This window comes from Heloderma suspectum, chromosome 2 (assembly GCF_057233095.1).
Source record: "Heloderma suspectum isolate Gila_16-S chromosome 2, 16-S_ref, whole genome shotgun sequence".
Classification (NCBI taxonomy): domain Eukaryota; kingdom Metazoa; phylum Chordata; class Lepidosauria; order Squamata; family Helodermatidae; genus Heloderma; species Heloderma suspectum.
The window spans coordinates 289,286,660-289,313,199 of NC_139459.1; the positions used below are offsets into that span (position 1 = coordinate 289,286,660).

General features: G+C 41.1%; 2 protein-coding genes across 8 annotated transcripts in view; one reads left to right on the forward strand and one right to left on the reverse strand.

Annotated features, from left to right (window-relative positions):
• The window catches only part of CENPP (centromere protein P), a 272,212-nt gene that overhangs the window by 140,780 nt on the left and 104,892 nt on the right, over nt 1-26,540 (reverse strand). The window lies entirely within an intron of this gene.
• On the forward strand, nt 1,585-21,306 carry ASPN (asporin). The gene is made up of 7 exons (XM_084839854.1): nt 1,585-1,828; nt 4,951-5,063; nt 5,984-6,197; nt 10,426-10,536; nt 13,471-13,564; nt 18,769-18,907; nt 19,951-21,306. The coding sequence occupies exons 1-7, from the start codon at nt 1,585-1,587 to the stop codon at nt 20,146-20,148; spliced, it is 1,113 nt and encodes a 370-aa protein (XP_084695980.1). The 3' UTR covers nt 20,149-21,306.

Sequence of the window (26,540 nt, forward strand, 5' to 3'; positions counted from 1 at the left end):
ATAGCCATTTCCATGAATTAGTTAATTCCAAATGACTCCAAATAGCACAGTGTAACTGTGTACACCCTTCCCTGAGGGGCAAGGCTGATGCAGTTCATAAATAGGCACTGAGAGTTTCAGTAGCTTATGGAGTTCCCTGCCCTTTCTTCTTTCACTCTACTGGTTAAGCAGAAGCTTTGGACTCCTCAAACAATTTAATACCTCCCAAGCAACAATGTACTCCTGTTTCTGTCTGGAGTGTAGCTACAGTGTACTGCTGAGGTGCTGAACAACTGCCTGGATCCAGCCATAGAGTTCTGCTTCCCATATTACTTTTTTAAGTGTATATCCATGTTTCAAGATATGTACAAATAGAACAAAGGAAAGTTAACTAGTGTATCAGGGAATATAAGTTTCCAGAGATGTGTACAATGCAGTTCTTCCCATATCTAAAACAGGTATGTTTGCGTGCCTCTCTAAAATACTTAGATTGGGGGACCACTCCTTAGCTAATCTTCATGCACTATATTATTGGCTGCAAATTTCAAACACTTCTGCATCAGAGTCACAATGGGTATCAAGATGTACAGAATTCAATATAGCTACAACTTCTCCTGCCCTGAAATGTCATACCTACTATCTTATTCTCCACTATGCTCATCAGAATATCTATATTTTAATTATGGCTCAATTTAGATTATGCATTATATATTCTCTACTTTTAATGTTTTATGGGTTAGACAGTTTAACACCCCTACTTCATGGTTTACTTATACAGATTTGCATTACTCACCCAATTCCCAGTAAATACTGCCAGTAGAAAATCAGTGTGTATAATGTTAAGACCTTCTTATATAAAGTATGATTTAACAGAAGGGAATACATGAATAGAATTTTTTTTAATGTTTGGTAAGGTAGCACTCTTTTTTGCTTGGAGCTCTATCTTCTCTTCTTTACTAGCTCTATACAGAAATGGGAGGAGGAGGAGGAAAACTGCTCCTTCTTTGTTCATATTTGGCTTCCTCTGGTTTCACCTTACAACAATGCTAGTCCATTCTGCTTCTGACACACTGTGGACTAAACTGCATAACCTGATAGGGGCAGGGGGAGACTGCTGGAAAGATAACCATGCCTCACAGCAGGGGATGGATTCAATTACCTTTCAACTGTATGCTTCTGTACCTGGAGTTACTGTGGCCCTGACCGGCATATAGGCTACATAAACCTCCCTAAATCTTCCCAGCCCAGCTCATCAGCCCAAGTTCTTCTCCCAGATTTTACAACCTTAGCTTCCCAAGCCCAAGGAGATCTCATTGACAGTACAAACACAGCACATTGCAAAAATCAGACTCTTTATATCAAAACTGCAAACATCTAGAAAGAATCAAGACTTCCATATCATCTCATACAAATAAAAGATAGACATTAACAAATAGCAATCGACCAAACAAAGCAGATCTCCATACATGAGTTAATATTGACATTCTAGACATTTATATGTAGCAGCTTACGTAATTTTAATACTATTGAAATAGGTTTGGTTAAGACATTTTTCATTCTGCATTCTAAGTTGTATTTTGTTCTAGGAGTGTGCACTCTGAAGATATGAGAAAATATATGCTTCTCCTTCTCTTGGGGTTGTGCTCTGCTAAGCCTTTCATAAGCCCTTCATACTTCACCTTCAAGAACATAATGTTCATGGATATGGAAGACCTAGATGATGAAGACGACAGGGATGATGATAATTCTCTGTTTCCAACGAGGGCGCCCTTAATTCCTTTTGACCTATTTCCAGTATGCCCCTTTGGATGTCAGTGCTACTCAAGAGTTGTCCACTGTTCTGATTTGGGTAAGGCTAAGAATCTATACATTATTTTCATTTGAACTATATGTGTGTGTGTTTGTGCATTCACACCCACACATACTCACTTATTTCTATACTTATGCAATTCACTTGTGAAATGGCACTATTTGGAGATAGTACAGTTTATTATTGACTGCCTTTGAAGTCCAGAGGTGCATTTGCGCAAGAACAGAAGTTCCTAAGGACTATTTCAACAGCTGCCATCAACAAGGTATTAAGGTTCCGTGGACACCACAAAATAAACACAAGTCATGGGAAAGAAATGGTTTACCATCTGTTATGTCCTTCTCTGTCCCAGTCAAAGCTCTCAGTTAACCTTGCTAATCAGGCATAAAGCCCTTTTTCAAAAAGTGTGTAACCAAGCAATTCTCAGCAGTCTTTTTGTAAAACATGAATAAGTCGACTCTCACGCTTTCTATTTACCAGGTATTAACTAAGCCCATGCTGAATAGGTAATAAACTGCAAACTGATTCCAGTACTACTCCAACTTCTAAAAGCAACCACCATCCTATCATTCAAATAATGGGGGAACACGACATGAGCACTGCTAGACTGTGGGGCTTGCACATGATTTTACTGATAGCTGTAAATACACCATGCCCATAGGGATAGCTGTGATTGGCAATATAAGACTCAAGTAGACAAAAACAGTGGAGTCCCCACTCTGGCATGTATGAGTTGTCTCATCTCCTTCCATATACAAAAGTTTCCCAAGCACCAAGATGATGCAACAACAGCTGGATCCTCAGCTCCTTCTCAGGTGACTGTGAATGGTAATTCTTCCCACGGGGCACAAAAGGACCCCCACTAGAACATCAGGTTTCCTAAAATAGTATTTTGAACTAAAATAGTCTTTTGAAAAAACAAAACAAAAATTACTATGGCATCTTCAGACTAACACTTAAAGACTAACACATGGTTGGAGTATGCTAGGAGGTGTAGGTTGTTTTTCTGTCTAAACATGCATAGGATTGTGCCCTTATTGAGGTATTGTTTTTGGGCTACAGTCCACTTTATCAGATGTAAGAAACTGTCACTTATGTGCATAGTTCTACATATCTTGAACAGAGAGAGACCATTTTTTTTTAACAAAGATCAAATAGTAAAGCAATACAAAAGATAGATATAGCCATGTCACAGTACTATGCAGAGCACCAATGAAGACATCGATCATTAGTTTTTAACCTCAACTCTCTCTCTCCCTCTCTCTCTCTCTCTCTCTCTCTCTCACTCACACACACACACACACACACACACCTCAGAACATTCTATAGTGAGGCTTCTTGTATGAAGTAGTTATTCCCAAAATTCCCTCAATATATTTTGCATAGAATTTACTCTGTTTTTAGTAGGATCTTTGGATGGTATTGTACATATTCAAAGCAATTCACTAAATGCCTGTTTCAAATTCTAAAATCATTTCCAAACGACCACATTAAATATTCTGCATGTGGAACCCCTAGTGTGCACCTGGAAGTGCTTGGGGATGCAGAAAAGGATTTTCCCCCCAGGGTTGCATGAAGTCTTACACACATGCACTTTATACTTAGACCCTTCTTTCCATGGTCCCCTGTACTGCCCAAAAGCTGTCCTTAAAGGAGAGAGGGCTCTCTGAATGAAAGCCTTGCCTTGAAAAGGGCAAATATGTGTATCTGTATAGGCCAGGGATAGGCAACTTTTCGGAGCTGTGGGCATATGTGACATTTTTTGGATGGGCCATGGGCACATGTAACTTTTTTTCAGGGCTGTGGGCACATTTTCTTACCCTCCTTCCAGGATTCTCACTTCTCTTGTCCCCACCCTTTCCTGGATTTTCACAGTTTTTGTCCCGCTTCTTCCTGCTTAGGGTTTCCTTCCCTTGCCACCTCTCCTTTCCCCTGCTGCCTCCTTCATATTCCTACCCCAACTGCTTCTGTTCCCTGCTACCTCTCTTCTCATCCCTGCTGCCGTTCCACCATTGCTTCTGCCTCCCACTGTGCTGACCACAGCAGTGAGGACGCATGAATGTGGCAGATCAGGAGATAATCTGCCGATCTGCCAACTTCATACTTCCTACCTGTTGAGCATGGCAGGGGCAGAAGCGGCAGTGGGGATTAGTGGGGGGGAGGCAGTGGGAGTGAGTGACAATGGGGATCCTAGTAGGTGCCAGGGCGCCAGGCTGCCGACCCCTGACATAAGCCATTTGGACCTTAGCCGCAGTTTGGTATCCTTTTTAATCTGAAAAACAGGCAAATCAGTTTCATCTTCTGAGGAGATGGTTTTGTGCACATTTTAGAGGGAAATACACTGTAAAAAAGTAAACTTCTGACATAGACAGCAGAAGGACCATAGGTTAAATCCAATGTTAGGCAAAAGGATATCCACTCATACTACAGGACTTCTGCATCCTCTCTCCTTCTACCCCACCAAATGTCTCCCAAAACTGCTCTGGAGGGCCTCCCAAACCTCCAGAGCAGATTTAGGGGGAATGGAAGGAAGATGTTCTGCCAGCTTTCATTCCACTGGCAGATGGCCAAATGGATACAACCCCATTTCCTCCAGTTGATACATTTTATAGAAACCCGATAACTTTTTGGAAATTAAGGGCACAATCCTATGGAGATAGTCATCAGCATCCAAACTTGGAGGCTGATGATTGTCCAATACAGGGCGACCAGAGCACGGAGGCAATCCTCACCTCTGTACTCCAGCCGCCCTGCATTTCTGGCTAGAAAGGTGATTTCACCTGTCTAGCCAGGGAGCTTCGGAGCGGGAGAGACCATGCAGTGCATAGGACGCTGCATAACGCAGCTACTACAGTCTTCTCCCCTCCCCACCCCCAGGATGACCCCGTTTTCCCCATTTCTGTGCTGTGTAGCTGCCACAGAGAGAACAGCACCGGCTAAGAGGGGGTGGGGAGTGCGATTTCTGGGCTCTGACCTCAGAGCCAAGAAACCGAAAAATCTTATGTCCCCCAGATGCTGTCTAGGGGACATAGGATTGCTCCCTAAACTATGGAATTAATTTGGTGATGCAGTATTTTTACTTACTGACCACTTGGAGGTTTAAGTGGTCTTCTATTTGTATATGTATATTTACGTTTCATTTTTTAATTCCTTATAAATAGGTTTGACCTCAATACCAAGGAATATTCCGTTTGATACACGTATGATAGACCTTCAAAACAACAAAATAAAAGAGGTCAAGGAAAATGATCTCAAAGGACTCACATCACTATATGTAAGTTTACTTTCTAATGTTCCTAACATTCCTCTCGATCAAAGACTATGACAGGTTGATATATTTGCAATAGGATAAAAGACATGCAAATAATGCATAAAAACATAAAAGCTATGTTAAAATCAGTTATTACTTGATCCCAAACGCAAAGAACAAAGCTTTCCATATACCATATGCCTTGTTAAACATTTCACCAACCTACAATAAAAAGATCATTTAAGTCTACTGCTAGCTAAAAGATCTTATTTTTGTACAACATGTTTGCAGATCATTGTTTGCAATCTAATTATGTGTTAACCAAATTTGCTCAGGATGAATAACTTAATTCTGTCTCTTGGAAAACTCCAAGAAATATCTTCATATGTCAAAGTACAGCTAAGTAAAAAGTATTGCATGTATGTTTTTGTATAAACTTTCCAGTGGCTTGAATGCCAGATGAATGTGTAGTTTGAATCCTCACCAACAGAAAGGTATTGGCCTCATAAGAAACAAATTTTGTTTAGCCTAGCATTTAAATTAAAATAAAATGATTACAAAATTCCAAGATGAACAAATATTTGGTAGTATAATTTAAAAATGTGCTGCTTACTGAACAAATATTCAGAAGGTATCTCACTAGAGACAGAAACATCTCATATATAACTTGAGTTAGTCAGGGGGAAAATGGTCAGGTGTGGCCATGTTGAAAGCTTCAGGACAGAAATATCCCCATGCATGATCATTAGAGCTGCCTTATTCCTGTTCCTTATCTTTGGAGGAGAATAACCAGTTTAAATTTGTCATGATCTATTGCATTGTATCAAATACAAAAAATAACAATGTAGCTATACAATTTTTTGAGAATATAATAGTTTCCTCCTACGTGAGAGGCTTAAAAGTAAAATACATTTTCTAACTTCATCTTTTCATATTTTGTCTAGGCACTTGCCTTGAACAACAACAAAATAACCAAGATCCACCCCAAAGCCTTTCAGTCAACAAAGAAGTTGCGGCGCCTCTACTTGTCCCATAATCATTTAACTGAGATCCCAACAAATCTGCCAAAAAGTTTAGCCGAGATAAGAATTCATGATAATAAGGTTAAAAAGATACACAAAGAAGCATTTAAGGGAATGAAGTCTTTACATGTTTTAGGTAAGTGTGCTGTTTATATCAAGCTAGTGTATAAAAACCAGAAAGTACACTGCAGTATTATTTCAGCCATCAGCAATTTGATGGAAATGGGAGAATAAATGAGCCCTAGATGAAAGCAGGGGTCAGAGCAGGAATTCTTGGCAGGTAGCAAGCAGAACCTCTTAGAGAGAGCTGTCTGCATGCTGGGCATGGAGCCAAATAGTTGTGACAATAGGCAAAAGATGACTATGTGACTGAGAATGCACAAATGGTTTGTTAATACTTTTAATACTAGACCATAAACAATGGGTAGTAACTAATAGGAGCTGTGCATATGTGGCCAGCTCCACTGAGCCCTAATCCATGGCCCCTACTGCATGCGGCTGCAATATAGCACTCCTGGGGGCAAGCCCCAACGTGAGCAAAAACGCTGGTTCCTGGAAGGGGCACGAAAGCACTATATCACAGGTGCACATGTACTGGGACTAGTTGCACAAGGACTGAGGCCAGCAGGGCTGGTCACATGCACACAGTTCCTATTGGATATTACCAAATATTTACATTCTCACCATTAAAAACAATTGTTTCACGATCAAAATATCAAAGAAATGTAAAGCATTGGTGCAGAAAATACAAGGTACTTATTGCCTCGTATTAGGCCAAATGCTTAATTTGGGCCATAGACAATTTGCTTATAACTGACAAGTCAATATATAAATGTAAGGTGCTTCAACAATAGATTTTTGGCCATCTATTTTCTCTGTGTAGATTTTGTTGGAAGTGTTCCCAGCTTAGAAATGTACTGTGCAGAATTCAGCACGCAATCTTCATGGTGTTTTCTGTTGGAAGCTACAAACCTTACAGTGCTAGGGAAGACAAATAACTGTAATTCTCATAGCCAGAGTGCATAGTTTGAATTTAAGTAGCCTATAAATCAGTACATTGGTTACTCCCTACATACCTTTTCTCAGAGGTAAGAAAGATGATCATCCAGCACAGATGTGGACAAGCCAGCAATCCTATTACCTAACAGCAACAACTCTGGCTATTTATATTTCTAACAGCATTCCAAAATCCTTGTATAGTTCAGTATTATTTTTAAAAAATCAGAGAATGTTCTGTCATGATAATTATGGTTTAACTTTCTATAAGAGTTTATCGTTTTTACTAGCAGGCAAGCAGCAGAAACATTGAGCTTCACCAAGAGAGTGTTACTTTACCACAGGCCAGGAACTGATGCACAAACACATTCTGCACCAAAAGCTCAACATAGTATAGAAAGCAAACACTACAAGAGTGAAGCAATCTTACTCACGCATATAAAGAAGATTCTCCTTTACAATAAATTACTCAATAATTGTCTAGTTGCAGTCCTTTTGAACTTAACCATCTGCTATTAGCAATATACTTTTAAAGAACCCTGCTTTCTATAGATGGCACAGAAGCTGCCAGTAACTAATACAAACTTTTTAGTGTTAGCATCCAAGTATTTTTAAAATAGACCCTATAACTGGACTAGAATTATTGTGGTTTGTTATGAAGCATTGGGCAGGATCCAATGGTGTCATTCCACAAACTCAAACAGTGCTAGCAGAGCTCCACTAAATGTTTCCATTGTGCAATTAGTTGTGCATTACGCTTCTGCAACTGGTTTTGTAAGTGGTTGCCATTGCACAACCCATTGCACAAGTGTAATGGGTTGTGCAAGCGTAATGTAGAACCAATTGCATAACTATGCTTCCACAAGTGTAACTTTAGTTGGATGCTCTCTTGCACATCGTTTGGAGCCTAGTTTCCGCTAGCGCAATGTCATTTATACTAACAGAATGATATACTTGGATACTGCCCATTATGATTATACCATTATGGACTGAATGGCAGAACCCACCAAAAGGGAAAAGAGCGACATTCAATTTTTTTGAATTTCTTGTTTTTTTGTTTTGGCCCTCCAAACTAATCTTCAGTTCAAACTCAAACAAGAGGGGGAAGGAGGAAGGTTCGTATCTTATCTTAAGAAGTACCTCCCAGTAGTAGATCTGTTTTCTCCTAACCCAAGCTTTGCAAGTAAAATTTTGATTCCTTACTGGCTGCCGGTTAGCTTCTCCTCTACCCTATTCAGTGAAGCTAAATGTGTGGGAGAAACTTCCTACGAGGCAAAAATAGTCCACACAGAGACAATGCAGGCAGCCTGAGTCATTGCATGGCTCACTCAGTAGTCCCTTACCCTTATCTGAGTTTGAACTGCATGTTAGACCTTGTGTCAGGCTGGCTAGGTTTTCAACTCTGCCCCGCTGCCCTGTGTTACATGCCTAAGCAGCTATCTTCCCGTCTCATCAGGATGACAGACATTAATGCCATTTTCCTGATAAGCACTCCTAAGTGTCAGTTTCTTAGGGCACAATCCTATTGGGATGCCCATCAACCTCCAAACTCTTAGGCTGATGGGCATCCTATGCAGAGTAGGAGGAATGGAGAAGTGATCTTTGCCTCCCAACTCCTCCTGCTCTGCATTTTTGCTAGACGGGCTTTTGCGCCCATCTAGCTGGGGCTCTGCGAAATGGGAGGGAAGGAGGCTGGGGAGGTGGGTGGATTCTTTGTGAGCTGGCCTCCCCAGTCCCTGCCCCACCCACAGAACAGCCCACTTTCACGCCTCTCTGAGGTTGTTTTTTTGACCTTGGAGAGGTAGCCAGAGCACTGACTCCAACCTCGGATCCAGGAATCTGAACTATCCTATGGCCCTCCAGATGCTGTCTAGAGGACATAGGATTGCTCTCCCTGCCTTTGTTATGTAAAAGGATGTACTGGGGAGGAGCATATCAGTCTGCACAGAAATATGCAGAGAATATGGCAGGAGACTGTATGTGAAGAAAAGGATGGTAGTGAATTAGTCCACCCCTATTGTGGAAAGTGTTTCCTAATGTTTCCTAATGGTAGAAAATGAGGGATTGACTTGCATAGCTTGACTTTCTTGTGAAACTCCTTGAGGGATAGTTTGTCGGGTAATTTCTAAACTAAAAAGTGTGGCGTCTCAAACCTGTCTGCATGTAACACTGATGGACAACCTATCCCTTTGCTCCCACCACAAACATGGAAGATCTTTCTCGTCACAGTCATATGGAAGCTGGTTTCGATTAATCAGTGGTGAAAGGTACTCCATACATGATCAGAAGTTATGACCACATTTCTAGAAATAAACTGTAGCCTTGAAACTAGGTTCTCCTGCTTTTGGGGGTCCTGTCTTAAATTAAACCATCATCCTGGCTTATATGACTTAAATAATTAAAACTTAAGAACCACCCTGCTGGGTCAAACCAAAGGCCTATCTAGTCAAGCATCCTATTTCCTATAGTGGCCAACTAGCTGACTATGGGAAGCTCAAAAGCAGCAGATGAGGGCAGACAGCTGTCTCCCACTGTTGTTCCACAGCAAATGATATTTATAGGCTTGCAATCTAAAGGGATTACAGCCTAAGGCCACAATCCAACACAGACTACAGTGCAATACCATACATATCTACTGAGAAGAAAGCTGGTAACAGCGTTCCGTGCACCTCGGTGTTCAGTCATGCCAGCCACATGACCACGGAAGCGTCTTCGGACAGCGCTGGCTCTTTGGCTTAGAAACGGGGATAAGCACCGCACCCTAGAGTCGGACACGTTGGGGACACCTTTACCTTATTTACTATTTACCAATCATGACTAGTAGCCATTGATAGCCTTATCCTCCATGAATTTGTCTAATCCCCTTTTAGAGACATCTAGGTTGGTGGCCATCACCACATCTTGTGGAAATTAGTTATTTCAATCCTAAGGAAATGTTTGTTTTTTGAAAGGTTGACTGAAGTTTTTGAAAGAATTGCATGCAACTAGGAGCAGTGTTCCCTTACATTTTAGAAGCTTTGATATATTTTGTTGTTTGGGGTTTTGGTGTTCCTCTAAAAATGCATGAATTCAAGAACTTATGCCATTTACATAACGTAAATTCAAAATGAGAGATGTTGGGCCCCCACTTTATCTGCAAGTCACATGGAAGCCATTTCCCCCTATCCATGAGTACGTAGAGAATTCTTGATGTTTCTGATAATGTAGAGAATTCTTGATGTTTCTGATAAGAGAAACCATGGCATTCTGCACATGTTTAAAGAAATTCTTTACTAATGCTGTACAAGTCCCATCAGAAGGAAGGGAGGTGGTCTTAAAAACTGCAGCCCCACCACTCACAACTGTTATAAAATGCTTTCTTTTGGCAGAGATGAGTGCAAATCCTCTAGATAATGAAGGAATAGAACCTGGGGCTTTTGAAGGTGTGACAGTCTATCATATCAGAATTGCAGAAGCTAAATTAACCTCTATTCCTAAAGGTAGGTTGTCTTTTTATCTTTAAATCAACTGCATTTAACATTTTGCTATGTATACTGCTTTCCAATTTTGAGATTGACATCATGTTGATTGAGTTCAAAATAATTTTGATCTACTTACTTAACATATCACAATCACGTCTCTTTCCAAAAGTGAAATCTACAAACGTTAACACATTGTTGTCAAGATCCACAAGTCTGTGAGCACACCAGTGTTCACCCATGGAAGGGCAAAGATACCTGTACAGCTAGGCAGACAGTAAAAGGGAGAAAATAGATTTAAAATGACTGAAGCTCATAGAGGGGCCACTACGCAGTGGCAGAGGGTGAAGCTGTGGCATACTTTCAGTCTGGGCCATAGATGGGTTGCAGGACCATTCTGCTGTCTGACAGGCAATAGAGACCAGCACATAGCGTTATCTTGGCATAGTGCATTGTGGGAGCTGGAGACAAGACTAAGGATGACCAGCAGGACAGAGAACAAGTAATTTGAAGTGTTCCTCCAGTGCTTATCTGAAGCTGTTGAGGATTGACATACTCCTATACGGAAGTGTGTGTTCTAGGCATCACATGATCATATCAGCCAGTCCAGTTAGTAACCTAGGAGCTCTGTTTTGAACTAATGGAAGTTCCTGAACAGTCTTCAAAGGTAGCCCCACGTACAATGTACTGCAGTAATCAAACCAGGGGGATACCAGAGCATGGATAACAGTCACCAACCTATCTCTGTTTAGACAGGTTGATATTCCCTAAGTTGATAAAAGGCACTCCTGGCCACCTGGGCCTCAAATGACAATGATGGTTCCAGGAGCACCCCCAAGCTGTGTGCCTGATATTTCAGAGGAACTGCAACCCCACCCCCGACAAATTGACCACTCAACTGGGCAGATGTACCACCCGCTAACAGTACCTCTGTCTTTTCTGGACTGAGTTTCAGTTTGTTGATCCTCATCAAGTCCATTACCCTGCTCAGGCACAGATTCAGGACATCTACTGCCTTATTTAGGTAAGATGAACTTGAGAGGTAATGCTGGGTGCCACTGGCATATTGACACATTCCTGGGTAACCTCCCCCAGCAGTTTCACGTAGAAATCTTTGCTACCTAAAAGAAACTCAGTATAGCCTTGTTCCTATGGAGTAGGCATGGGATTGACACTACCACTAGAGATAACCTTTCCGTTAATGGAAATTATTTACAAAAGTGAATAAAATGTCACTCTTCAAATAATAGGTTTGAAATTGCGTAAAGGTTCTTTAATTAAAAACTGTTTCTTTCCATTCTTAAGCAGGGACTTTCCCAGCTAAATAAAATCTTGATAGCTTTTCCTTCAGGCCAGATTTCGCTCAATTCCTGTTTACACACAGAAACAGGTTTAGGAATTTTCCTGAATTTCCTTATAAACAGAAACAGCTGCTATACACCCGTCTTCCTCTGCCTCTGGTTCTTCCTGATTCTCCTGGCTTCTAGGATGATACAGATGTTTCAGGGACTATTTGCTGAAGTTCCTCCTGGTCAGACATAAAATAGGAACCTAAAATGTGTTATGTGTAACTTGCTTTGCTCATAAAATGATCATAAAATGTATACTACATTTAAAAGTATAGTTCATTCAGACAATAATTACAAATTTTAGGACCAAACCAAGTTATACATAATATCTTTTATGTTCCTAAAGCAGTCTTCCACCAACTGGTGCCCTCCAGATATTTTGGAGTACAACACCCAGCGTTCCTGACCACTGGCCATTCTGCCTGGGGCTGAAGTCCAAAACAAGACTCAGAAGGGGGGCACCAGGTTGGAGAAGGCTGTCCTAAAGCAACAAAGTGACTTTAGATCTGTAAAGAGTGCTAAAAAAATAAGTATTGTTTATTTTTCAATTTCACCAACATTTCCATTTTTTCCCAGGGAAAAAACCCCAGTTTTTTCCCCATGGCTTCAAAATTTCCATAACTGTTACATCTCTACCCACACTAAGAAAAAAGTAGAACAGGAATGCTAAGGAGAAGAAACTGTCCTTTGGTATTTTCATACTAGTGTTGCCAGAAATAATAGCACTGGAGATTTAATATTTTCCTAAGCCACAATGAAACCAGAAGCATGCTTGAGGTCATGGTACAGTACAGAAAACAGATAAATGCATTTCATAAACAGAAAGCTTTTCAAATCTAGAAGTGCTCACTGTCTACCATCTCTTAATTTTAAAGCACACCAGAAAAACAACTACTTATGGCTATTTTTTTTAGCATAGTGGCCAACTGTTCTGAAGTACTGGTGGCTCCATAAATTTAACTTGGAAAACTATTTTGCAGATCAGCATGAAAAGAGTATGACAAGGATAGTATTATGCTTACAATTTTCCATAGTCTATGCTGTCATAACATCCTTGACAATTACAAAATTGTAACTGCTACATCCCCTGGAAAAATCCTACATGTGGTGATAATTATCACATATTTTTATTAGAAAGAAAAAAAAAACTTGCCTACCAACTGCTGAGAAATTCCACATTTTGCAGATTTTAAGAAGTACCAGCTGAAACTTAAAAACTGTATAAAATGAAGTTATAGAGCTATGTTATGACTTGATATTAGGCAGCTTCCTATGTTCCTATAAAATACCACAGATGTATTCAAGCCCACCCACTTACACAGGATGTTGTGATCTCACCTTTTATGAATAAAGCAGACCCTGAGGATATAGGGTTGCCATGGTGAAACTTGTTATCTGCAATGGCAGCCCTGTAATTTAGTGTGTATCTGGGGTGAGTACCATTTGTGATGGTACACTGCTATCACAACTATATCTGCCATGGCTGGCAGCACAGTCAGAGCTGTTAAGATACCATTTCCACATTTTATCCTAACACATCTAATTATATATTAGCTCCTGAAAATGTTTGTGTCTACCTTAATCACCTTCATGTTTCTCTTAATAGGGTTGCCATCCAGCCTACTGGAACTTCACCTAGATGACAACAAAATTACTGCAGTTGAGCTTGAGGACTTTATTCGATATAAAAATCTTCAAAGGTAAAACTTAAATATGGAAAGTTACAAGTATTTGATGTGATGTAGACACTTTAGGACTTTCTCCAGATTATATCATTAAGGGAATGACACAGTGATTAGAACAAATAATTCTTTAAAAATAATACTCACTTACCAAAGGCACTATTAGTGCACCCCAGGTCTATAGTTTTTCTTCTGCCATAGATCCCTGATCCATTTAAGTTTGCTTCCTTGATGTGCCATGCTATGAATCTAATTTAGATGTTGAGTTATCCGATGTTAGTGTATAATGGTTTATCTAGACCTATCACAAAACATATTCAATGGACATGGCCCGATACCCATGATTACAACAAGCTGTGGTTCTGCTTTGGAGGCAATCTGAAATATGACAGGAACATGGATCACAGAGAAGGCAATCTGAAATATGACAGGAACATGGATCACAGAGAAGGCAATCTGAAATATGACAGGAACAGGGATCAGACAGTGGCCCTCACACAAGCCAAGATTGCATCACATGGAATGGATAACTCATTTCTGAAAGTTGTCCGTGTCAAAAGAACAAGGCATGCACATGAAGTTATGGTGTGTAGCTTAAACATTTTGTTATTCAAAGCTTCCTCTATGTACTGACACATATCAGTTTGCAATGAACCTCTTCAGTTAGATGAGTTGCACAATGAAGCTGAATGGTGGAAGATACAGGACAGATAAAACGTAATACTTCTTCACATAGCACATAGTTAAACTATGGAATTCACTACTACAAGATGTGATGGCCACCAACATGGACAGCTGTCAAGAGGGCTTAGACAAATTCATGGAGGATAAAGCTATTAATTGGCAGTATCCAATAGGCCCCCTTCATGGATCACTGCCTTGTTGTGGCGAAGGGGCTTGCGTAAATCAGTGAAGCCATAAGCTATGCCGTGCAGGGCTACCCAAGAAGGACAGGTCATGGTGGAGAGTTCTGACAAAATATGGTCCTCTGGAGAAGGAAATGGCAACCCACTCCAGGATTCCTGCCAAGAAAACCCCATGGAACGTATCACAAGGCTAAAAGATATGATGCCGGAAGAGGAGCCCCTCAGGTCGGAAGGTGTCCAATATACTACTGGGTAAGAGCAGAGGGAATTTCCAAGTAGTGCCAGAAAGAGTGAAGCAGCTGGGCGAAAGCCAGTAGGACACTCAGCTGTGGATGTGTCTGGTGGTGAAAAGAAAATCCGATGCTGTAAAGAACAATATTGTTTAGGAACCTGGAATGTAAGAGCAATGAATAAGCTGGAGGTGGTCAAACATGAGATGGCAAGATTGAACATCGACATCTCGGGAAGCAGCAAACTCAAATGGGCAGGCATGGGTGAATTTAATTCAAGTGACCATTATATCTACTACTGTGGACAAGAATCCCTTAGAAGAAATGGAGTAGCACTCCTAGTCAACAAAAGGGTGGGAAAAGCAGTACTGGGGTACAATCTCAAAAACGATAGAATGATCTCAGTATGAATCCAAGGCAAACCATTCAACATCACAGTAATTCAAGTCTATGCCCCAACCACTGATGCCGAAGAAGCTGAGGTTGATCGGTTCTATGAAGACCTAGAACTAACACCAAAAAAAGATGTCCTCTTCATCATAGGGGATTGGAATGCTAAAGTAGGAAGGCCAGAAATCACCGGGATAACAGGCAAGCATGGCCTTGGTGTACAAAATGAAGCAGGACAAAGGCTCATAGAGTTTTGTCAAGAGAACACGCTGATCATAGCAAACACTCTTTTCCAACAGCACAAGAGGCGACTCTACACATGGACATCACCAGATGGTCAATATCGAAATCAGATTGATTATGTCCTTTGCAGCCAAAGATGGAGAAGCTCCATACAGTCAGTAAAAACAAGACCTGGAGCTGACTGTGGCTCAGATCATGAGCTGCTTCTTGCAAAATTTCGGCTTAAATTGAAGAACGTAGGGAAAACCACTAAACCATTCAGGTATGACCTAAATCATATCCCTGATGAATATACAGTGGAGGTGAGGAATAGATTTCAGGGATTAGACCTGATAGACAGAATGCCTGAGGAACGATGGACGGAGGTCCGTAACATTGTTCAGGAGGCAGCAACGAAATCCATCCCAAAGAAAAAGAAATGCAAGAAAGCCAAGTGGCTGTCTGAGGAGGCTTTACAAGTAGCTGAGGAAAGAAGGGAAGCAAAAAGCAAGGGAGAAAGGGGAAGATATATCCAACTGAATGCAGAGTTCCAGAGAATAGCAAGGACAGACAAGAAGGCCTTCTTAAATGAACAATGCAAAGAAATCAAGGAAAACAATAGAATGGGAAAGACTAGAGATCTTTTCAAGAAAATCGGAGATATCAAGGGAACATTTTGTGCAAAGACGGGCATGATAAAGGACAAAGAAGGCAGGGACCTAACAGAAGCAGATGAGATTAAGAAGAGGTGGCAAGAATACACAGAAGAACTATACAGGAAAGATCTGAATGTCCCTGATAGCCATGATAGTGCGGTCACTGAACTTGAGCCGGACATCCTAGAGAGTGAAGTCAAGTGGGCCTTAGGAAGCATTAGTAACAACAAAACTAGCGGAGATGACAGTATTCCAGCTGAGCTATTTAAAATCTTTAAAGATGATGCTGTTAAAGTGCTGTACTCAATTTGCCAACAAATTTGGAACACTCAACAGTGGCCACAAGACTGGAAGAGGTCAGTTTACATTCCAATCCCAAAGAAGGGCAATGCCAAAGAGTGTTCAAACTACTGTACAATTGTACTCATTTCACATTCCAGCAAGGTTATGCTCAAAATCCTACAAGCTAGGCTTCAGCAGTATGTGAATTGAGAACTACCGGAAGTACAAGCTGGGTTCCGAAGAGGCAGAGGAACTAGAGATCAAATCGCCAACATTCGCCATGAATGTAGCCATAAAATTAAAAGACGCTTGCTCCTTGGGAGGAAACCTATAGCAAACCTAGACAGCATAGTAAGAAGCAGAGACATCACCTTGCCAACAAAGGTCCGCATAATCAAAGCTATGGTTTTCCCAGTAGTAATGTATGGCTGTGAGAGCTGGACTATAAGGAAGGCTGAGCGCTGAAGAATGGATGCTTTCGAACTGTGGTGCTGGAGAAGACTCTTATGAGTCCCCTGGACCGCAAAGAGGTCAACAGTCAATCCTAAAGGAAACCAACCCTGAGTGCTCATTGGAAGGACAGATAATGAAGCTGAAGCTCAAATATTTTGGCCACCAAATGCGAAGAGAAAAGTCACTGGAAAAGACCCTGATGCTGGGAAGGATTGAAGGCAAAAGGAGAAGGGGACGGCAGAGGATGAGATGGCTAGATAGCATCACTGATGCAATGAATATGGACTTGAGCACACTCCAGGAGAGAGCGGTGGACAGGAAAGCCTGGCGTGCTATGGTCCATGGGGTCACGAAGAGCTGGACACAACTTATCGACTGAACAACAACAACATCCAATAGGCCTTGCGCGCGTGGGCCAGCCCTGCCAGTCGCAGTCCTTGCTCAGTCACCATCACTTGCAGTTCTGATGTAGGACTTCCAAGGACAAGTTTTGAAATGGAAATGCTCGTTTCTGGAACAGGAAGGTGACCTGCCACCACCTGCTCCCACTGGTGAACTGGCACCATGTAGCTCCCTTTAGTGGCCCCTCCCCCCCAACTGCAACTGAGAAACATCTTGCCCTGAGGGAATTGGTGAAGACACAGGCTTGAACTCAAAAGAAAAGAAACAACAGAAGAGGAATAGGCCAGCAAAAACAGGCCAGCCTAGGACAACAATAGATGCAGTGCAAGCCTGAGTTCAATTGATATATTCCCATCCATTCGGGCAACTGAAGCATCACCATCATACTTCCCCCCCGCCTCACTCTTAATACCTTTCCTTGTGCTTTGTGTCTTTTTAGATTGTGAGCCTGAGAGCAGAGCCTGTCTGTTCTTGTAAGCCGCTCTGGGAGTCTTTTGACTGAAGAGCGGGACAGAAATGCTTTGAATAAATGTATTAACTCCAGTATCAGAGGCATATGCCTCTATATGCCAATTGCTTGAGAATACTAACAGGAGAGTAGTGTTGCCCTCAAATCCTGATTGCAGGCTTCCCATGAGCATCTGGTTGGCTACTGTGTGAACAGAATGATGAACTAGGTAGGTAGGCCTTGAATCTGATCCACCATGGCTCTTCTTATATTCTTAAGGTAAAAACTCAGCTACACACTCAGTTTCAGTTCTGGATCCTCATACTACACCTAGAGCTAGTGTTGCTTTAATTTGTTAGATCACTATTAGAAGAGAATTAGTATACATCTTGAGCAAATGAAAGCTTTTCAGTAGCCATCTGCAAATCATGCATGGAATTTAAAAAGGTAAAGGTGTCCCCAACCAGTCGTGTCCAACTCTAGGGTGTGGTGCTCATCTCCATTTCTAAGCCAAAGAGCCAGCACTGTCTGAAGACGCTTCCGTGGTCATGTGGCCGGCATGACTGAACACCAAAGTGCACGGAACGCTGTTACCTTTCCCGCTTTGTAAAAGTGATAGATACCATAAAGCAAAATTTTGCCTAACAGAAATGTTCATGTCCCTACTGTACACATTTTATAATGAATGAGCCATTCTGACGCATAGGATATTATTACGAATGTATGTGCTACTTTGACAATTTTGGTGCACAAAGTTTCATAAGTACTATTTTCATAGTATTGCGAAGGATGAAATGTGATTTTAATCTTCTTGCACCCATACTGAAAAATGACCATTACTATTCAAATGTGGTGTTGGCTCCACATCTAAGAATGCTTATAATGTTGTGAGGTACACTTCCACCAAAATTTCATGCTTCTATTACAAAAGGTCAAATCTTGGTATAAACTGGTATATATCACCCTATCTCAGGATAAAAATTCAAAAGAGTTAAAGGTGTTCCTCTACTAGAGGAAGGTGTGTTACCTGATGGGGTGTGGAAGAAGTGGTTCAATGCTTTCAAAAAAAGGTATATTCAATAGCTTTCTGGGGCCAAAGAAGGTTTAGAGAGGGGAATGGTGCAGATTCCTCAAGTATGAGGAATGCTGACAGAGCCCATTTATGATAATGCAATGCTAAGACATTTACAGCACTTTGTATGTGTTAGACTGTTTCCAACTGCTATCATAAGACATGCTGCCAAGCTATTTAGGTTTCTTAACTTATCTTTAGGTTGGGGCTGGGAAACAACAGAATCAAAGATGTGGAAAACGGAACCTTTGCTAATATACCAAATGTGCGAGAAATACATCTAGAAAAGAACAAACTGAAAAAAGTGCCTACTGGTCTTCCAGATCTGAAATATCTGCAGGTAATCCAATTTAGCAGATTTTTAAAATATTGTCCTCCCTTTTGCAGCTTATGCAATGCATTGTTACTGCATATATAACACACTTATTTTTATGACTAGGATTATAAACATGCACATTTAACATTACTTTTACAGCACACCAGCAATATACTACAAAGCCAAATACACAGACGTACACAGAGAGGGTCAAATGCAAGTATGCAGACAGTGTGCAGAGATGACCAAAACCATGTAACAAACACATTAAGGCCACTTTCAGCTATAATGCAGCCTGACTGCCTAAGTATGACTAGGTTCAAGAATACCCTGAAGATTTACAAACTCCTCCACTCTTCCCCAATCACACAGGCAGTTTTCCCTCCCGCACTTTCGATTACAGAACTAACAATGATCATTGGTGTTCGCATTATCATTGTGACTTTGGCAACCTTTATCTGGACTGAATACACTCCACTTATGTTTCAGGATTTTCCTGTCTTAATTTCTAAATCAAATGTTTAGTCAACACTTTGGGTTGCATCCTGGACCTGCCTTCCGTGATAGGAAGGGATCTTCTGCACGAGAAAGGCCTCCTCGGCTTGTGGAAGGTCCCTCTGCCCGATTTTTTGCCTCCCAGCACACACCACAGCTCAACTCTTTCAGCTGGGTCTCCTGAATTTTTCCAAAACATTTTCAGAGGGCAGTAAAGTCCCCTTTCATCAGCGTAATTGACCCAGCTTAAATCTGGATCCAACCCTTTAGATTTTTTAGCTTTTCATTTTACCCTCAGAAAGCATAGCTAAGAAATATAAAAAATTAAACAAACAAGGAAATCGAATTATTTTCCCATGCATCTATAACCTGTGCTTTACCCTTCAATTCTAGATGCAATGTCTCAGACTGCAATCTATACATGTTTTCCTGGGAGTAAGCCCCAGTAAATATACTAGGACTTTATTTTCAAGATTATACTGCACATCTTTCTATGTTCAATAACTGTGTCATTCTTTAAATATATTGTATGTGGATTCTTCGAGGCTTATTTTTCTTTTGCTCCCCTACAGGTTGTATTCCTTCATTCTAACAGCATTTCAAAAGTGGGAGTGAATGATTTTTGTCCAACAGGAGGAAGGCTGAAAAAGACATTATACAGCGGCATTAGCTTATTCAGCAATCCTGTAAAATATTGGGATATCCAACCAGGAACATTTCGTTGTATATTAAACAGAAACAGTGTGCAGATTGCAAATTATGGAAAATAAGGTTGTATATCCAAAACGTCATTCAAGAAAAAAAATGTTAAAACCAGCTTTAGAGTACTTGAAATCTGTTGAAGATGTACAGCTTTATACTGTCCAATATTTACAATACAATAATTTCAGTTTGTAAATTAGTAACAAATACACCATAAAATCCCTTTGATTTATTATTTCAAATTTACAAGTCATGTAAATTAAGCATAGGCTTCCTGAAGACTTAACTGGAAAACTATCATTGTTTCCTATCATTGTCCAAGCTATCTATGTTGACTGTTTTTTCTTAGCAGAAAATAATGCAAAGATTTAAAACATTTTTTCTGTTTAAACTAATTATTTCTGTATTGCAAAGGTCTCCTTTATTAGTATTTATCAGATTTCAAGGGGAAGTTTGTGAACTTTTAAGTTAACAAAAGTAAACTAAACTGGCTAAGAAGAAACTCTAAAAGGTACTGTACCATTAATCTGATGGTCTAATATGTCAATTCATACTAGTTAATATTTAAGTAATTGTAGTAAACTAAAAGGCAAGATTGATACCATATGCTTAATAGCCTCAAAGCCTTTAGTATTTATTCATGTAGTTTCCCCCTAAAATCGTACACTATGTCTTCCAAACATTATCCACGTATAAATCCTATAGTTCTTTGGTTTTGAGGGGGTTTTTTATAGAAAGAATGATTGAATTCTCTGCAGGGCCAGTACAAATATACCATATACTGTAAAATAATCTTTACTCCAATTGACAGGTTGGGGCACAATGAAAAGACTTGCCATCACAGGGGCCTCGTACTCTGTTTCAAAGGGGAATATTTTACACACCTACAGGGATTCTGAACATGTGTAGTATTCCCTTGCTCATAGAGAAAAAAAGAAGAAGCCCCTGTATACACAGAGCTGTGTGTGGGTATTGGAGCCACTGGATTGTGGCCATCGCACACTGACCCTGTATATGAATTTTATATTACTGCTTGAGTACTGTAAGTTTGCTGAAACCAACCTGCATATAACACAAACTGTATTTCATCATGGTTGAATAACTAATGACAGTACTGTATAAAAGTGGCTACCTTAACGATATATTCAGTGTATATGTGTTATTCATGTTAACAATAAGTTAAGAGAATTTAAAAATACATTGTGTTTCATTAAAATGATGGATTGAAAATGTGTAATGTTGCCATGCTGTCTCAATTTAAATGAAATATTCGTATTATAAATACATAGGCTTGGATTTTAAAGCCCCATTGTTGGGAGCATTCCCTCAGTAACATTCTACTCACAGAACCCCCTTGTAGCCCCTTGTGCCCCTGGAAACCTGCTCCAGAGGATTGGGAGAACCAAATAATATTGTGTCTCCCTTTACAATACTGTAAATATATGGTCCTTCATCTCTGCTTGGTGACAACTCTGGTTCCTGTCCTAATTATTTCCCACCTCAGCTGCTACAGTTTTTTCCTCTGGTCTTCCATTGTCTTCCTTTGCTCCCCTCCCTGTTATCCAGTACATTACTACCAAAATTATTCAACTCCCTCGTCACTCTGGGCTCATGGTTACTACACTGGCTTCCTTTCTGTTTCCAGATCCTGTACAAGCTTCACATCTTTTACCTTCAAAACTCATGGCCTTGCCTCACTTTCTGTCTCCACGTTATATCCAATACATCACTATCTATAAGCTTCACTTAAGCAGATCCATCACCCTCAACTGCCGGAAAGTCTTCTGTTCCTTCAAATGACTCCACCATTCCTCACTTGCTGCCCCTTATGCCTGGACCTGCCTCACAGAAGACCTCTGTGATGCATCTCTCTTACTTCCTTCAAATCCCACCTCACAAGCCATCTTTCCTGTGAAGTCTTTGGCATAACCTCCTAGTCTCCCTACCCTACTGGACCTTAGCCTAAGAAAGCATAAAAGAAATAAAGTCATATTCTTCCCCTCCTTACCTCTGCCTCCATTTCCCTCCCTACCTCTGTTGTTTTCTTGTCAAGATATGGATTGTAAGCCTTGGCCAATGATATTCTGTAAAAGCACCATACACAACAAATATGTATACTGGCAAGCAATGTGTGAAATACCTTGTTGATAGTTGGATACTCTGCATATTCTCTGGCATCATTTACAAGATCAGGCACACTGACCAGGCAATATATGTAAAATCCCCTGATGGTGTTATTATGTTGCACACATTATTACATTTATATCTCGCTATTCCACCAAGGAGCTCAAGGCAGTGTACGTGATTCCCCTCCCATTTTATCCTCACACCAACCCTGTGAGGTAGGTTAGGCTGAGAGATGGTGACGGGAGGCCAAGGTTAGCCAGTGTGTTTCATGGGAGTTGAACCTGGCTCTCCCCAGTCCTAGTCCTATAGTCTGTGGTCCCCAACATGATGCTTGTGGACACCTCCCATGGCATCTGCCAGGCTCCCTGCCCCTCCTGATATTATCATCATCATCATCATCATCTGGGAGGCAAACTGAAGCGTTGGCTTCCAGCACCATCTTTCTTTTCAAGAATGCTTCACAGAATCTTTGTTTCCAAGAATGTCAGAAACAGTTACTTCTAAAAGTTCTGTTACACAATCTGACATCAAACACCTGTTTTTTTACGTTTACAGTTTACCATTTTAGGTGTGCATCTATTGAGTTTACTAAATATGTAACATTCTATCACCGAGGCAAGGGGAATGCAGAAACCACAACCCACCATACTCCTAGAAGTATCTGAGTCCAGGTTCAATATTTTTTAAAAAACAAGACCTGGATGCTTTTCCCCCCTGTAATGGTTATGTTTTTATTGTATTTTAATGTGCTTTATTGTTTTAATTTATTTTAAATTGCTTTTGTGACTGCCATAAGGGCCATTTTTGGGTAGAAAGGCAGGGTATAAATTAATAAATAAAATAAGACTTAGAATTTTGAAGGATAGGTGGTCTAATGAAACTTTGCAGGGGTGGGCAACTTGTGGCCCTCCAAATGTTTTGGCTTACAAATTTCATCAAACATCTTGAGGGCCATAAGTTGCCCAACCCTGAAATAAAGCTAATGAGCAGAGGTTTGGAACCAAGCTCCTCCTATAATGCACTTCCATATGCACAGAGGAGACTGCTAATTCTGGAGAATCCCCCAACCTTTGGGAAAGTCTTGAGGAGACTACCACTGAAAAGAGTGGAAATATTCCCCCTTAGTTAACTCCCCACTTGCATCCAAGTCAGTATATTTAACAAGCTAAGACTAAAAAAGCAAGTAAAAATCCTTTAAGTGAGCTGTCATAGGTAGACTTCCTTAATATATAGGAATGGTTTCACATGGAAGCAGAAGTCTCTGGCTCCTTTTGTGTACAATGAGGGGTGGGCAGCTATGCAAAAACTAGTGACCCCGGTTGGGACCTTACAGAAATGTGTGGTACAGACATATCTCAAATATGTGCAATCCTGGTTTGTTGTTGTTCAGTCGTTCAGTCGTGTCCGACTCTTCGTGACCCCATGGACCATAGCACGCCAGGCCTTCCTGTCCTGCGCTCTCTCCCGGAGCGTGCTCAAGTTCATATTCATTGCATCCGTGATGCTATCTAGCCATCTCATCCTCTGCCGTCCCCTTCTCCTTTTGCCTTCAGTCTTTCCCAGCATCAGGGTCTTTTCCAGGGAGTTTTCTCTTCGCATTAGGTGGCCAAAATATTGGAGCTTCAGCTTCATTATCTGTCCTTCCAATGAGCACTCAGGGTTGATTTCCTTGAGGATGGACTGATTTGACCTCCTTGCAGTCCAGGGGACTCGTAAGAGTCTTCTCCAGCACCACAGTTCGAAAGCATCAATTCTTCGGCGCTCAGCCTTCCTTATAGTCCAGCTCTCACAGCCATACATTACTACTGGGAAAACCATAGCTTTGATTAGACGGACCTTTGTCGGCAAGGTGATGTCTCTGCTTCTTACTATGCTGTCTAGGTTGGCCATAGCTTTCCTCCCAAGGAGCAAGCGTCTTTTAATTTCATGGCTACAGTCACCGTCTGCGGTGATCTTGGAGCCCAAGAAAGTAAAATCTGTCACAGCTTCCTGTTCTTCCCCTTCTATATGCCAGGAAGTGATGGGGCCAGATGCCATGATCTTCGTTTTTTTAATGTTGAGTTTCAAACCAGCTTTTGCACTCTCCTCTTTCACCCTCAACAAGAGGCTCTTGAGATCCTCTTCGCTTTCTGCCATTAGGGTGGTATCGTCTGCATATCGGAGGTTGTTGATAATTCTCCCAGCAATCTTAATTCCGACCTCTGATTCATCCAACCCGGCATTTCTCATGATGTACTCTGCATATAAGTTAAATAAGCAGGGTGACAATATGCAGCCTTGTCGTACTCCTTTCCCAATTTTGAACCAATCGGTTGTTCCACGTCTGGTTCTTACTGTTGCTTCTTGACCCTGGTACAGGTTTCTCAGGAGACAGGTAAGGTGGTCTAGTACTCCCATCACTTTAAGAATTTGCCACAGTTTGTTGTGATCCACACAATCAAAGGCTTTAGCGTAGTCAATGAAGCAGAAATAGACATTTTTCTGGAATTCTCTTGCTTTCTCCATGATGCAGCGAATGTTGGCGATTTGATCTCTAGTTCCTCTGCCTCTTCGAAACCCAGCTTGTACTTCCGGTAGTTCTCGGTTCGCATACTGCTGAAGCCTAGCTTGTAGGATTTTGAGCATCACCTTGCTGGCATGTGAAATGAGCGCAATGGTGCGGTAGTTTGAACACTCTTTGGCATTGCCCTTCTTTGGAATTGGAATGTAAACTGACCTTTTCTAGTCTTGTGGCCACTGTTGAGTGTTCCAGATTTGTTGGCATATTGAATGCAGCACTTTAACAGCATCATCTTTTAGGATTTTAAATAGCTCGGCTGGAATACTGTCATCTCCGCTAGCTTTGTTGTTACTAATGCTTCCTAAGGCCCACTTGACTTCACTCTCTAGGATGTCCGGCTCAAGTTCAGTGACCGCACTATCATGGCTATCAGGGACATTCAGATCTTTCCTGTATAGTTCTTCTGTGTATTCTTGCCACCTCTTCTTAATCTCATCTGCTTCTGTTAGGTCCCTGCCTTCTTTGTCCTTTATCATGCCCGTCTTTGCACAAAACGTTCCCTTGAGATCTCCAATTTTCTTGAAGAGATCTCTAGTCTTTCCCATTCGGTTGTTTTCCTCGATATCTTTGCATTGTTCATTTAAGAAGGCCTTCTTGTCTCTCCTTGCTATTCTCTGGAACTCTGCATTCAGTTGGGTATATCTTCCCCTTTCTCCCTTGCTTTTCGCTTCCCTTCTTTCCTCAGCTACTTGTAAAGCCTCATCAGACAGCCACTTTGCTTTCTTGCATTTCTTTTTCTTTGGGATGGATTTCGTTGCTGCCTCCTGAACAATGTTACGGACCTCCGTCCATAGTTCCTCAGGCACTCTGTCTATCAGGTCTAATCCCTGAAATCTATTCCTCACCTCCACTGTATATTCATCAGGGATATGATTTAGGTCATACCTGAACGGTTTAGTGGTTTTCCTGATGTTCTTCAATTTAAGCTGAAATTTTGCAAGAAGCAGCTCATGATCTGAGCCACAGTCAGCTCCAGGTCTTGTTTTTACTGACTGTATGGAGCTTCTCCATCTTTGGCTGCAGAGGACATAATCAATCTGATTTCGATATTGACCATCTGGTGACGTCCATGTGTAGAGTCGCCTCTTGTGCTGTTGGAAAAGAGTGTTTGCTATGATCAGCATGTTCTCTTGGCAAAACTCTATTAGCTTTTGTCCTGCTTCATTTTGTACACCAAGGCCATGCTTGCCTGTTATCCCGGTGATTTCTTGACTTCCTACTTTAGCATTCCAATCCCCTATGATGAAGAGGGCATCTTTTTTTGGTGTTAGTTCTAGAAGGTGTTGTAGGTCTTCATAGAACCGATCAACCTCAGCTTCTTCGGCATCAGTGGTTGGGGCATAGACTTGAATTACTGTGATGTTGAATGGTTTGCCTTGGATTCGTACTGAGATCATTCTATCATTTTTAAGATTGTACCCCAGTACTGCTTTTCCCACCCTTTTGTTGACTATGAGTGCTACTCCATTTCTTCTAAGGGATTCTTGCCCACAATAGTAGATATGATGGTCACCTGAATTAAATTCGCCCATGCCTGTCCATTTTAGTTCGCTGATTCCCAAGATGTCGATGTTCAATCTTGCCATCTCATGTTTACCCCATGGTTACCCCATCTCAAAAACAGAACTGGAAAGCTGGAGGAGCAGAAAAGGGCTACCAAAGTGATCAAGCAGTTGGAAAATCTTCCCTCTGAGGAAAGGCTGTTTGGCGCTATTTAGCTTAAATTTATAGAAGTATATATGGTGTGGAGAAAACAGTTATCTCAGTTTCACA